Below are 14468 nucleotides of genomic sequence, written 5' to 3' on the forward strand. Positions count from 1 at the left end.
TTTCACTCATCTTATAAAAAATATATCATCCAGTTCTTCTTTAGGCACTATTTTTGATAATTAGATACAGTTTTCCTTGGCAAAAGCCCATGCTCATTAGATCATGTTACGTTATTATCTTTTTATGTGTTTTATAATTTTATTTTTAATTATCAGCTTGACCAAGTACTGAAATAAGGCTTACTGGTTTGTAATTCCCAGATCACCTGTCCAGCCTTTTTTAAATGTTGGTCCCACATTTGCTACCTTCCAGCCCTGTGGTATATGTAGAAGCTGATTTTAATAAGGTTGCTTTTTTTTTTTCCTAGTAGCTCAGTCACTTCATTCTTAGACTCCTTCAGATCTCTTGGATGTCTATCATCTGAGCCTGGTGAATTCATGCTTTTAAATTTACCAGTTTGTTCCAGCACCTCTTCTTTTGACATCTCAATCTCTTATAGCGCTTCATCTTTGTGAGAACTCCTGACTTTGTGTAGACCTACACTGAAATTAGCTTCTCCTCTTGTGTGTTCTCAGGCTAGTCATTCCAAAAAGCAATCATTTACCTCTCTAAACATTTGTAACCTTTGCTGATGTATATGTATTTTATTAGACTTTGGCTGTTTGATCTATCTTGACAGTTACATACTCAATATCTGCTACCTCATTTGGAGGCCTGTAGTGTAAACCTAATACTATACTTGTTTCCTACAAGTTCAGCTGCGTAGTCCAGTCCACTCCTAATTTCTCTCTCTTTCTCAGTGGAATCTTGCAAATACAGCACTACTTCCCCACCTCTTCAATCTAATCTGTTCGTCTTCTATATTTTGTAGTCAAATATACTATCACATTGATTTTTATCATTCTACCAAAGTTCAGTAAATGCCTATAATGTCAAAATCCTCATCCATTCTAATTCACCTGTATTTTTAGCTTCTTGCCTTTATATGTAGATAATGTGTATTTTTATTTAAGTTCTTGATTTAATACTTTGTTGATTTTAACTGAATTAAATTTAACTGAATTTTTGATCTCAGCCTGTCCCTTCTTAAATCCAGCTGTAATTTCTGTCTTATCCTTTAGTGGATACGAAACACCTTAGTATTATTGACGGTCTTTCGTGCATGGAAAATGAGCTTATTTTTATATCAGTGAATGCCAGGTCCTGTGTGCTACAAAATGGGCAAGGCTACAAAAAGAACTGGAGCCAAATGATAGTGAATAGGACTTTGCATCTGTAATCATGATGTGCCTCAGTCCTCTTAATACTTTAAGCATAAATGTGTGAAGACTAGAGCTAGTTTGAAAAAAATGGGGAGGAGGGACATTTAAAGGTTTATTTTAATTTCCATTAAAATGTTAAAAATCCAAATTTAATCCAAATTATAATTTTTTAAAAAATTGGTCAGCTCTAGTGCATGACCGCTGCACACATCAAGATATACAAACATAGACCTTTCTTGTGCAATTTAGTTTGCTCTTACAGGGATTAAGATTTGTTCTGTGGCCTGCTCATTCCTAACATGAGCATAGGCTACAGTATCTTGTCACAACACACCGTAGGCAATGCAAGCTACTGTATAAGTGCTTTATTACATGATTTTCCTAGATGTTTTGGTTGTTTCTTTATATACTTGCCGGATTTCCATGTCCCATTTGCGTGTATGCAATAGTTAGCCTAGCAGGATGGTGGAACAAGCCAGGACATCCGGAACAGAATCAGTAAAGCCAGGAACACCTTCGGGAGCTTAAATACAGTCTGGAAATCACCAAAATACAACACCAAAACCAAACAAGATTTATCAGAGCTGCATACTTTCAACACTACTTTATAGGGCAGAATGCTGGAGAATGACAAGGTATGACATGTCCAAACTGTTTTCATTTCATACAAGCTTCTTCAGAAAAATCCTTTGTATCTTTTGGCCCAGAACAGTCTCAAATCAAATCCTGTTTACAAAGTGCAGCCAAGAAGATAGGAGCACCATCATTACCAGGAAGCATTGGAGATGGATTGACCATGAGTCTTTGGATAAAAACGGATTCCATCACCAGAATAGTAATAAGATAGACACCTGAAAACAAGTGAAAATGAGGCTGCCTGAAAACAACAAGGCGAAGAGCTGTGGAAACTGAGCTGAAAAACCTGGGGCACAGCTGGGAAACCATTGAAAGACTTGCCAGAAACAGACAGGAGTTCATCGCTGCCCTAAATGCCAGAAGGCCTAATGGGTACTAACTAAACTCAACTAACAGTTAGCATGATGGGATTGTACTGTCCTGCTATGAGTTAAGGCTGAAGTCTTTGGGGAAGACTGAGATTTACTCCTGTTGCTGCATGCCATTGTCTTGTGGAAAGCAGTGGAATCATACATGGAACTTATGCGGGCATGTTTCTGTCCCTTTCTGCCTAGGTGCAAATATTACATAAATCATATCCAATGAGAAATGGGGACACACCACTCTGAGATGTGCATCCCCTAGCAGAGTGTGAGATAAGCTTGCACTACTCTAGCTTCTCATAGCAGTGTATGCTTTTGTGTGCATGTATCTATGGTCCACGATATCTATCAAGTACATAATGGTGAAAGTTTAAGTTGCTTTTATTTTCAGGAAACATGCATTAACTGTATAGTAACTCACAAGTAGAAGAGAGAGTTAAAGTATCTAGTAGCTGGTGCACCATCATACCTGTAGCGGATCGCTGACTCACCGCTGCAGCACCTCCTGTTGGTTGCCTTGGGAATAGCTAAATTCCAGCCTCGGAGTGCCTCCTTCTGGCCGGTGGCTTGCCTGCCTCAGGCCCCCGTGTCCCTCCTGGACCCCGGTGCCCTTTACCTGGGTGTTCTGCCCCCAGCAGTACCACCACACGCTGGGTCTCCCCTCCAGGGCCGGCTCCAGGAACCAGCCAACGAAGCAGGTGCTTGGGGCGGCCAGTGCGAAGGGGCAGCACGTCTGGGGGTTCGGCAGCAGGTCCCTCAGTCCCTCTCGGAGCGAAGGATCCGCCGCCAAATTGCCTCTGAGGAATGAATCGGCATGGTTGAGCTGCCGCCGATCACGCTCTTCCCCCACCCCACCCCCCCGTGCCATTTGGGGTGGCAAAAAAGCCTGAGCCGGCCCTGCTCCCTTCCCAGGGAAATCCCCAACCCTCTAAGCCCACCTTGCCTCAGTGGTTACTGCCAGTCGTCATCTAGCCCCCACTCTACTGGGGCAAACTGCAGTCTGTAATGGCCCTTCATCATTGGCAAGGGGGTTGGACCAGCTGCCTCTGCCTAACCCCGGGCTGCACCTCTGCTGCCCCAGTACCTCCTTAGGCCTTAAACAAGGCCTCAGTCTGGGGAGATGCCAGGCTGGAGCTCCCCAGCTCCCTTTGCCCTTCCCCCAGCACTGCTCGGCTTCAGGTACCCTTGCTCCCAGGAAGCTAGGTCCTTCCCACTCCCAGGCTGGAGTGAGAGTCTGCCCGGCTCCTCCCTTAGCCCTCTTATCAGGGCCAGCCCTGGCCCCGCTACAATACCTAATGAATGGAAATAAAATTCCATTATATATTATAATTATACATTTCCACTGAATCATAGAATTACTGCAAAGTTCCAAAAGGAGGAAATTAACTATTATTTTAATTATATTTATCTAATTGAATTGTTTATTTTATATCATGCAGCATGAAATAATACATCTAAATAAAATAACAGTTTGGTTTAGGACCGTGATGGGCAACCTGCGGCCCGGTTCCTGGCTAATGGGAGCTGCGGGAAGCGCCGGTCTGCAGGGTTGTGTTGGCTGCTGCTTCCTGCAACTCCCATTGCCCACCACTGGTTTAGGACCTTCTGACTGGCTGGCTCCCTGCTCTATCTCTTGCCATTTTTTTCTTTGTACTTGAAGCTCTCTCTTCAGGCCCTTGATCTTGTTTCTCGGGCTTTAGGTCACTCTTCTAGATATTCTTTTTTATGCTTCTGGTGCAATCAGTCAGTCAGTCTTTCTCTCCCCATCTGCACTGCCCCTTTTGAGTGACAAACTCTTTCCAGGAAGTCTTAAGGGACAGAACAGCAAATTAAATTCAGAAGTCTTAGTTCCATGGGGAATTTTAAAAATATTCACTAAGTATATAATTCATTAATATCTGTAATCTGCTTTTTGATACATGATCATATAAGACTCTGATCCTGCAAAGGGATATACCCATTTTGTGTCCTGTTGAAGTCTTGCTGATTACTTTGGAAATCCAATCAACTTGTAATATGTTATTATGCGGGTAAGGAGGTGGAATACTAGATGTTAGTTCTGAGCACAGCTGTCCCTTTACATCTCTGCCTTGTTGTTCGGCTCACATGACTTCTCCTTGCTTCCTGAATTGGAACCCTTGTGAAATTCATTTTTACAAATTTAAAACATGACCACATAAGACTATGTACTAATTATATGCACAGCGCAAACAGCACTTTCACACAAATGCAGAGTTTTGCATGTACTGTGGGTACAGCCACTTTTGAAAATTTGCCCATTATGTTCAAGTAGGTTAGAAATTCTTCAGCATGAAGTCTTACCACCAATAGTAAGTAAATCAAATATGTCATAGAAATGAAAAGCAATTGTTCTTCCCTGTACATCTGTGAGGGATATTTTTTTACGTTGTCTTTACTTTAATGAATAAAATATAACAATTTTACTGTGCAGGACGATTTTTTTTTTTTAATTCTATCCATCTGTTGTCTCACAACAAGTCATAAATTCTTTAACATATTGAAACATTTTTCATTTTGGTGTGAACCAGTTGCCATTAATAATCAGCATTTAGGGAAATGTAAAAAGAGCTACGTTTTGAAACATAATTATTCAATATATTCAAATGCTCAGATCTTAGAAAAGAATATTTCCTTAAACTTTTCTATTCATTAAAATACAGACATGAATTGTTGAAACTAATGGACAGTAGCCCAGGCAGGCTGTGCTAATAATCCACACTACTTTAATGAAGCACTACACCAATTTACACCAACTGAGGATCTGGCACATAATCTACATTTGTGCATCTACAGTTTCAAAACATTCGAAAATACAGGATGAAGGAGTCAGACTTTCGGATTTAAATGGTTACTCCCCCAAACTATTGATATTGCAAAGCAAAGCCTCATATTTCAATACTGGCCTGAGAAAAGGATCATAGGTAGGGCAGCTGGGGATTCTGATTGAATACACCCTCAGCAGCTTCTGTTCTCAGGACTTCTGTGGAGCTCCTGGGAGAACATAAATATGTCACAGGGTGGCGGAAACATAACCGGCCCTCCATTAGGGTTGAGACCCATTTGAGTGCAAAGGGCCGAGGTAGAGTGACAGGTGCAAATTACTCCTCCTCCACAGACCTGAGGAAGAGCTCTGTGTAGCTCGAAAGCTTGTCTCTCTCACCAACAGAAGTTAGTCCAATAAAAGATATTACCTCACCCACCATGTCTCTCTAACCTCCTCCATATATCAATGGGGGTGAATTTGGCCAAGTGTTTTGAGTCATATAGCTGCCTTAATATATAGAAGTTTTAAGCCTTACTAGTGCACTCTGCCACCACCCACTGACACCCACCAGCATCCGTTTTAAAAGTCAACCCATGTTGGGTGGCATGTTCTTTGGGATGACACAGCATACGTCAATGAACATACGTTAGACATGCTGTTCTGTACTGTATTGTTTGTTCAAGGGCACTCAGTAAATTATGGCAAATCCTTGGTAGCAGTTCCTGTATGACAGGCACATACAAGTAAAAGTATGCCTGTTCAAACTTTACCATAAAAAAATCTTCTTAACAATAATGTATTAGAAGCTGCCTTAGTTGTACACTTTTTAAAACTCGTTTAAGATGTTGTAACTCTCATCTGTATCAATTAAATAACAGCCAATTCCTAGTTAGAGAATTGTGGGAAAATATGTATGATACAAGGCCCTGATTCTGATCACATTGAAACCAATGCAAATCTGGAGTAACTTCACAGAATGCAGTCTGCAGTGGAGTAAAACTAGTGGGAGCGAGATGAATGTCAGGTCCCAAGTATTTGTATTTCTCCCTTTTATTTTTTTGGCCATATTTGTGCCTGGTTGCTTTTCCATAAATCCACTTGCAGTCTCATTAAGGTCCTGATTCAGCAAGGTACTTAAGCACATGCCTAACTTTTAAGCATGTGAATAGGCCTAAAGTCATTCATATAGATGTATGCATCCCTTCCAAAACAGCTTTATTTCCCTCAGCCCCCCCTCTATGTGAACCGAACTGACAAGCCCTTTATCTAATGCCTCCTTCTTGATAAGCTATACCTGCTGACTACAGTCCCACATGTAACCCCATTTAAAAAATCCATACATAAAATATGCCTTACATCTTGAAAGGTAGCTTCAATTGATTGTTTCATTGCAAAAGAAAAACCTCAGTAACTTTAGGATTGTTTCGTTAAGATTTTCGGTTCATGTATAATTGTTTTGTATTGCACCTCACCTCAGAACATTCATAGCTTGTGCATTAGTTTCTTCACGTGAGCAGCTGATAAATGGACTGTATATTTTATTCCTCTGCAGGACTAGTTATTGTTACAGCATAGCAACAGGAAAGGATCTGCTAAAATTAGCTCCACTATTTGTACTTCATTGATTTAATTTTGGCACACCAAAGACAAGAGGCTTATAATTATCAAGATAAAAATGTCACTGCACAGGAAATGGTGAATTGGCCAATCTCTCCTAAAGTATTGCAAAGACCATTGGACTAGTGTCATCCATGTGATAAATGAGATAAGATGGGTAACTATGACTAAATAAATACAGCAAAGGAGGGCAAGGACATATGGTAGGACTTCTTAGAAAACAATCTGAATTGCATGACTGAGAACAATTAAGCTAATAGTCAGAATTAACAGGATCAGTGATCCCTAACTAAATATAATGGCATAAATCAGTTCAGTGGTTCCACTGTCAGAGTACTAGTACTGAAGCATGGCTTAGGTAAGACCAGAAGACCACACAATTTGAACATTTATACAGAACGGTTCTCTATTACTGTTTGCCGTTTTAACTTCATGGAAGAAAGAAGTCCCTCTTTCCTTTAAGAACTAGGAAACTTTCTTTGCATAAGATGATATACCTATCTCATAGAGCTGGAAGGGACCCTGAAAGGTCATTGAGTCTAACCCCCTACCTTCATTAGCAGGACCAAGTACTGATTTTGCCCCAGATCCCTAAGTGGGCCCCTCAAGGGTTGAACTCACAACCCTGGGTTTAGCAGGCCAATGCTTAAACCACTGAGTTATCCGTCCCCCCGATGTGAACATGTGCTCCAATTTATTTATTTATTTATTTGCATTCTGTTTCTCTACTTTTTATGCTAATTGCATTCCTTTTTTTTAGTTTTCCTCCCATGAGTTCTCCTCAATAGTCCATATAACCCAGAATCCTTCCATATTTCTGCATAGATGTATGTGGATTTCACCAATCCCATTAATCCAACTGGAAGAGAGTGGTCAAGCATTTGCTTTCTCAAACAGTAAAAATTCATCTCCACTATGTTTGGTGAAGAAGCAGAGGAAAGAGGAATCTGTTCAAAAATACCAAGCATGCTTTCTATACTTCTCTACCCCAAACAGAGAACATTGACCCACATTACCCCAGCATGTGGAAAGACCATCAGAGTAAGCCAAAGGAAAAGAAAACTCAGTGAGATTCTCCTCATGAAGTGTCCTTCCAGTTAATCTGAAAAGTGAATGGGCCAGGTTAACTCTTTACCACCAAAGAAAAATTATTCAGTCCTCAGACCAATTGAGACCTTTGCAGAAATCAAGATTCTTCTAGAGTCCAGAATACTGTACACATAGACCACGTGTCTCTGTTTTGCTTCATGGCATTCTTTCTGTCATCTGTGCAGTATCTGTGATCTGAATTTCTTCACTGTCAGTATGTACATTACATTAAACTACAGTTTGAATGACACTTCCTTATCAAGTTCATAAGCAGAACTGTAGAAGCAGCTTGCTGAATATCCTGTAAAAAGATAGATGGACGGCTCAGTGCTAGTTTATATGACATTCAGGAGAGATCAGAGTTTGCAGAATTGTCAGAATTCCAGGTGAGCCTGTAGAAGCTCAGGAAAACCAGTTTTTTTCAGTGCAGAAACTGGATTTATGTTGGGCTAACTTGGATGTATCTCCTTCTGGCAGGCTAATCTCAAGCTTAACCGAACCACAAAAGTATCCCTACTTCCTGGGCAACCAACCTCTTCTGGTTATTTGAGGAGCGAAAAGGGGAACAAATATTGATGTTGGGGAAAACATATATATGGATTCAAAAGTGTATAGTCTGTCTTTCTGAATTTTTTATTTGATGGAAAGGTTAATTATTCCCTAAACCCTGCTGATTTAATGATCTGTGTTATTCCTTAGGCTATTAATTTCTGGTATGTCCTGGTGATGAATGATGAACACACACAGCGGCGCTATCTGCTTTTCTTCCTTTTGAGTTGGGGTCTTCCAGCTTTCGTTGTGATTCTGCTGTTAATTATCCTGCGAGGGGTCTATCATCAGAGCCTGGCACAGATATATGGCCTGGTCTACGGAGATCTGTAAGTTTTTCCTCAAGAAAACATCAGCTGGTGATTGGATGTTGTGTATTCTTACTGTATTTTCTTTAAATATAGACAGTCTCATAACCTTATGGATAAATCTGTTACTAACATGTCTGTGGAGTTCCCTCATCAGCAGAGCCTCTGAAGGGTGTGGTGGTAATAGATGTCTACTGGGCAGGAGAAGAGGGGGTCTGCACATTTCTTCTCCTTCACCTTTAAAATATTTTTCTTCCTCAGATTACTAAAACTATTCCTTTTCAGGGGGTGAGATTATCATAACCAGGGTGTCAAATATAAAAGTGTCTGTGGGTCTGTGATATGCTGGTAAATATTCTAAACTCTGGAGTATTCTCAGTTTGAGCACTGCTGTGGACACTAAGCTGATATAGCCTGTCTCAGAACTGTATTTAACCTCAGCAAAATGATCTTAATTAAAAACAACACTTATTCATAAGACTCAAAATGTCTGTCTCCCAAAGGTGATGACAGAAGGGTGAAATATTATTTTTTCAAAGCCAAACCATATTTTTTTAGTAAGCTATTTCAGGATATGAGATTATTGTGAAATACGAGGCCCGGCTCAGGTGCTTACTCACCACATGCCATAATTGCATGCTTATTGCATAAGAAGGCATAAATACACAGCTGCTTCTTAGAATAATACAAGGAATGTGCTAGTTTCTCTGTTCTGCTGTAACCCACCACAATTCTTGGTACAGTGTCTCAAGTACAAATGCCATTTCTTGACATATGAGTGATAATCCCATTCAGGGTTACTGAAAAGCAGACTCTTCATGTACAGTTCTGAGGCTAGATCAAAGGAGGAAAGAAAACACAAGAGCGCATCAATCTTCTGTACAAGAGAAAGATTTTAACTGTACACTGCGTTCCACTCAGTTGCAATGCAACAAAATGCATAGGGTGGTTGGAAATGTAGCCATTCGTAATAATTGAGCATCTCTCAAAGTGACTTTATTTTGAAAACAAATAGATTACAGTGAGAAATTTAACTGGATGTTAGCATTGGACTCCACTCTTTCATTGTGTGTATTGGCACTTAGATAAAATGATAACAAGTGGTTTAGGAATATAATAAATATGGTTCTGCATTGCACAGAATTGTTCCTTTATGGCCAAATGCTCCACCCTTCACAGTGGGCACAGGCGGCCCACTATGCATCAGAACCGGGCCGTTCTACTGCTCATTGCGGTCAGACTATGGAGTGGTGGCAACTCATGCTGTGAAACATTGTTTCATGGTGTCTGTGTTTAGGTAAGCAGTCACAATTCCCTCAAAAACCAGAAGAAACCCAAGGCTGAATAAGTAAATGAAGCTGAGTTACTCACATGTTTGTCCCAAATTTAACCTAAAGATCTTTTCCAGCATGTTACTAGAGCTGGGCAAATGCCGGGGAGGATGTTCTGCAAGTATTCATCAGAATTTAAAAATGAATTTGCTTGGCGTATGTCCACACCCATTTTGGATTTTTTTTTGGGGTGTTCTATGAACATTCAGTGGAGTTAGTTTTCCCTACATAGATGCTTCCAGAAAATGAATTTGAATCTCTTGGACACTGTAATGGGATGGGATACTCTTAATATAGCAAACTAACAGATTTCCCCAAACCCACTGCCAGAATACAAGCAGAGAAGTAATTAAATGAGCCAGACAATGCTCTGATTGCACCCTTCACAGATAGAGGCCGCACATATAGATGCAATTACAACGAGCAAACCGCCATTAAGAAAGGTAAAAAGCAACAAAGAGTCCTGTGGCACCTTATAGACTAACAGACGTATTGGAGCATAAGCTTTCGTGGGTGAATACCCACTTTGTCAGACGCGTGCTTATGCTCCAATACGTCTGTTAGTCTGTAAGGTGCCACAGGACTCTTAGTCTGGATCTGTAAAAAGCAACAAACACGGCTACCCCTCTGATACTTAAGAAAAGTAAGGGTTTTTAGCCTTTTATGACCTTACCTAGGTCATAATGACAGAATTATTACCCCAAGGTTTCTTAAGAAGCCCTTCTAATTTTTCTGTGGTAGAATATATGTAGTTTTGTGAATACCCTAGAAGCTCACTGAGTCAAGATAGGTCTGAAGGATTTCTCTGCTAACAGTCTAAGCCTAAAGTGTCTATGAAGGGTATTCTGGCTTAGCCAATGTTAGTGTTGTGGAGGGGTATCTGAGAAGATTTTTCATAAATACTGCACTTGTTAAATATTACACTCATAAATTATGTTAAAGGTTGTTATTATTTTATATAAAGAAGCCTCTCAAGGCCGAAAGAAGGAAGGGGGCTGGGATGAGATATGTAATTTAATTTGTTTACTTTGAACCAGAATGTAGAAGAGGAGAAAATGATGACATTTCCAAAGCCAGGGTCATTACATAATAACTCCAGCATCAGTGACAGAAATACAATATGGCTCCAGTGCTCTGCTCAAATAAGCTAATTTCCCATGAGAGAGAGAAGATTGGTTATAATAATAAAAGTAACAGAGCCTGTATCTTAGCTCTCTTCTAAGTGATTGCTCCTTCAGGACCCTCAACTCTAAAGGGAACTGGGGTAACTGCAATGACTAAAGAGCTCCATTATTCTTAACAAGAGTGCCATTGGTTTGATTAATGTTGATTAATGAGCAGTCGAGTGATTACATGGAGGGAACCTAGGTTTAATGCCCAAACACTAATATATGGACGTAGTAATTCATATGAGATAATAGGAGAGTGGCCCCTTCCTTGTATTACAATCTACACACACACACACACACACACACACACACACACACACACAAATATGTATATTTTAAATGACACATTATCTCACATATAGTAACAGACATAGGTTACCATATCAAAAACCAATGTCATGCAGAAGGTGGCAAAAGGATCTTTTCTGTATATATGATCTCATGGATCAGATGTACAACAGTGCAATATTGAACTCTTCCCATGGATAAGAAAAGCGAAGCAGATGGTTACATGCTTAGTGGTGTGCCAGTGTTCACTGTAGTATAAGTAAATATGATATCCTTTCTATTTTTAAACAGGGGAAATGTGGTGTAGCAGAAGATCTGGTACTGTCAGGAGGTAGAGGGAGGCTTTAACAGCTGGTGAGGGCAATGTGAGGGGGTCTTATGGATGAACTTGCAGGGAGATTGGTCAAATGGGAAGGAGGTTGGTATGCTAGTTGAAGGCAGAGGGAAGGTTTGTTTACTGGTGTATGTCAAATTGAAGGCTTACATCTGTGGAGCAGTACTGGAGTTTAGCAGGAAGGGGTTCAGGCAGTGGAAGAGCATATCATCTTGGCTTAGAGGCTGGAAGGGTTGTGAAGAGAAGAGGGAGGGTTCATCATCTAGCAGTAAATCAGAGAACGTACCTTGGCAAGAGATATGGTTTGCTCCCCTCCCCTTCCCAAAAATAAATATCTAACAAGTATTATTTCTCAGGCTTCTTATTTGCATTTGAAAAAAGTCAGGTCCTAATGATCCCAATTGCATCTGTGCATAATTTGTGTGTGTAGTAACCAGAGGCCTTATCATGGTCCTGAAATCTGAGTGTAGAAGTGTCATGGAATCATATAAATGTAGGGGTTGGAAGGGACCTCGAGATGTTATCCAGTCCTCCACCCTCTGCTGAGAAAAGACCAAGTGTACCTCGATCATCCCTGAGGGGTGTCTGTCTAACCTTTTCTTAAAAACCTCTAAAAACAGAGATTCCATGACCTTCTTTGAAGTCTATTCCAGTGCTTAGCTTTCTGTATGGTTAGAAAGTTTTTCCTAATGTCTATCCTAAATCTCCTTTGCTGCAGATAAAGCCTATTACTTGTCCCACCTTCAGTGGACATGGAGAAACAATTGCTTACCATCCTCTTTACAACATATTTGAAGACTGTTATCAGGTCCCCCCTCTGTCTTCTTTTCTCAAGGCTAAGCATGCCCAGTTTTTTTAACCTTTCCCGATAGGTCAGCTTAAAACTTTTATCATTTTTGACACTTTAGAACAATGCAATCTAAATAGACGGACTGCAAGGAGAGGCGCAAAACCACAGATGGAGGAGGGGATGAGAAGAGAGACTAAGCAGGAGAGAGAATTTATTCTGGTTGTCTGCACCCATACCTCAACAGTTTCATCCCAAATACACTAGTGGTTATTCCAAGGAATAAAGTCAGATGTGCTTACTCAGCGTTTATATTTAGAGGGTTTACATTACAGGATTTTACTGGCTCCAAGTAGCTCTCAGTTTGGAAACCGCAACAGGTACAGTTATAAAACCACAAACTGCCAAATGACTTGGGACTGGAAACTAATCAGTCATTTATATATGTTTTGGCATTTTGACTGAAAAAGGAAATAACCAAAAACCTAATTAGCTTATCAAAAAGAGTTCACACGACTCTCAGACAAGGCATCTGAGCATGAAGCAGCTATTTTCTCACCACCTCTCTCTCTTGTATACAAATAAATAAATAAACCCTATTTGTAATGCTGTTCCCCTGCCAATAAACTTCTCTAGTAATTTCTTATGGTAAAACATAAAAACCAAGGCCCCACTCCTGAAGGTAGCTGCAAAACTGTGGGCCCTTGTCCTGCAAAGGGTCCCAGTGAAGTCAATGAAACTCCATGCAGATACAGGGGTCAGCACTCACCCACCTGCTCACAGGATCAGTGCCCAAAGTAACACCGTTATGAATAAGAACTGGTTTTTCTAAATATGAGCTTGAAGGGTTTTTTTATTTCCAAATTCTCTAGAGTTCTTTCTAAAGATTTCCTTTAGACCAGTGGGTGCGGGTGCTAGAGAGAGTTGGTGTGTGACACTGGCTGCTAGCATTGTAGATAATGGGTGGGATTGTCAAACACTCCCAAAATGAGTTAGGAGCACAAGTACCATTTAAGGTAGTTTCAGTGATAGCAAAATGGTAAAATCTTGATATAGGAAAAGGGCCCAACTGGAACTTTCCACAAATATATGTGTCATTTTTTCTCATGTCCCTGCATCTAAGAGATTGAAGCAGGTGTGCAACAAGCAAGTGTGATGGATCTGCAAAGCAGGGGACTACAGATAAAGAGGAGAGGTCCTGAACCTGGAAGTGGCCAGACTCTGTTTGGGAGTGAGAGCCACATGGGAGCAGGAGAGAAGCCCCAGGAACTGTGAACAAAGTTGTGTGGAAAACAGGCTCTGACTGCCAGATATCACAGCTGGGTGCAGGTCTATGTGGGACCTATGGGGAAGCAGCTGCAACTGGGCAGGGAACCAGTGCAAAGGGGCACCAGTGAGAGACACTGAGCCTGGCTTGGAAACATGCAAATACTTATTTGCCTGAGTGGAGACTGGACTGGAGAGGGCACTCCAGGCACTAGGCAGGAAAAGCCCTGCCTCTCAATTGGACTGCCAGGGACCCAGGAACCATTACTGCTTACTTTGAACTGTAACTGTTTAAGCCTCTGTACTGAGGGTATTTGTAACCTTTCCTGCCACCCCCATGAAAATAGAGGTACCCCAATAATTACACAAGCCGGCATGGCTTGCCAGTAGGTCAGCAGAAAATGCAAATCAACACAGACTTCCAAGCCTCCAGGGAATGGAGGGCTCATGATAAGATTAAAAACAAAAACAAAACAGGCCCAAGCCTCTACCACAATGTACATGCAGGAGGGAAAGCTAGCAAAATAATACAAATATTTTCACCTGATTCCTAGCTGGTGTTAAAACAAACAAACAAACAAAAAAGTTATACCTTTCCATCAGGAACTATTGTCACTATCACTTTGGGTTTTGGATCAGTTTTAATTCACAATATGCTAAAATTTCGCAAATATACCCATTAGTATTCCTTTTACTTACACACACACACACACACACACACACACACACACACACACACACACA

At 40.7% G+C, this 14468-nt stretch overlaps 1 protein-coding gene across 1 annotated transcript in view; it reads left to right on the plus strand.

Moving 5' to 3' along the window:
* Positions 1-14468, plus strand: part of ADGRV1 (adhesion G protein-coupled receptor V1) — a 416737-nt gene that overhangs the window by 302398 nt on the left and 99871 nt on the right. The window contains exon 89 of the mRNA XM_026649237.2: positions 8392-8570. Within this exon, the coding sequence (XP_026505022.1) occupies positions 8392-8570 (179 nt within the window). The remainder of the gene's footprint in view (positions 1-8391; positions 8571-14468) is intronic.

This window comes from Terrapene carolina, unplaced genomic scaffold, assembly GCF_002925995.2.
Source record: "Terrapene carolina triunguis isolate 2854851 unplaced genomic scaffold, T_m_triunguis-2.0 Scaffold69, whole genome shotgun sequence".
NCBI lineage: Eukaryota > Metazoa > Chordata > Testudines > Emydidae > Terrapene > Terrapene triunguis.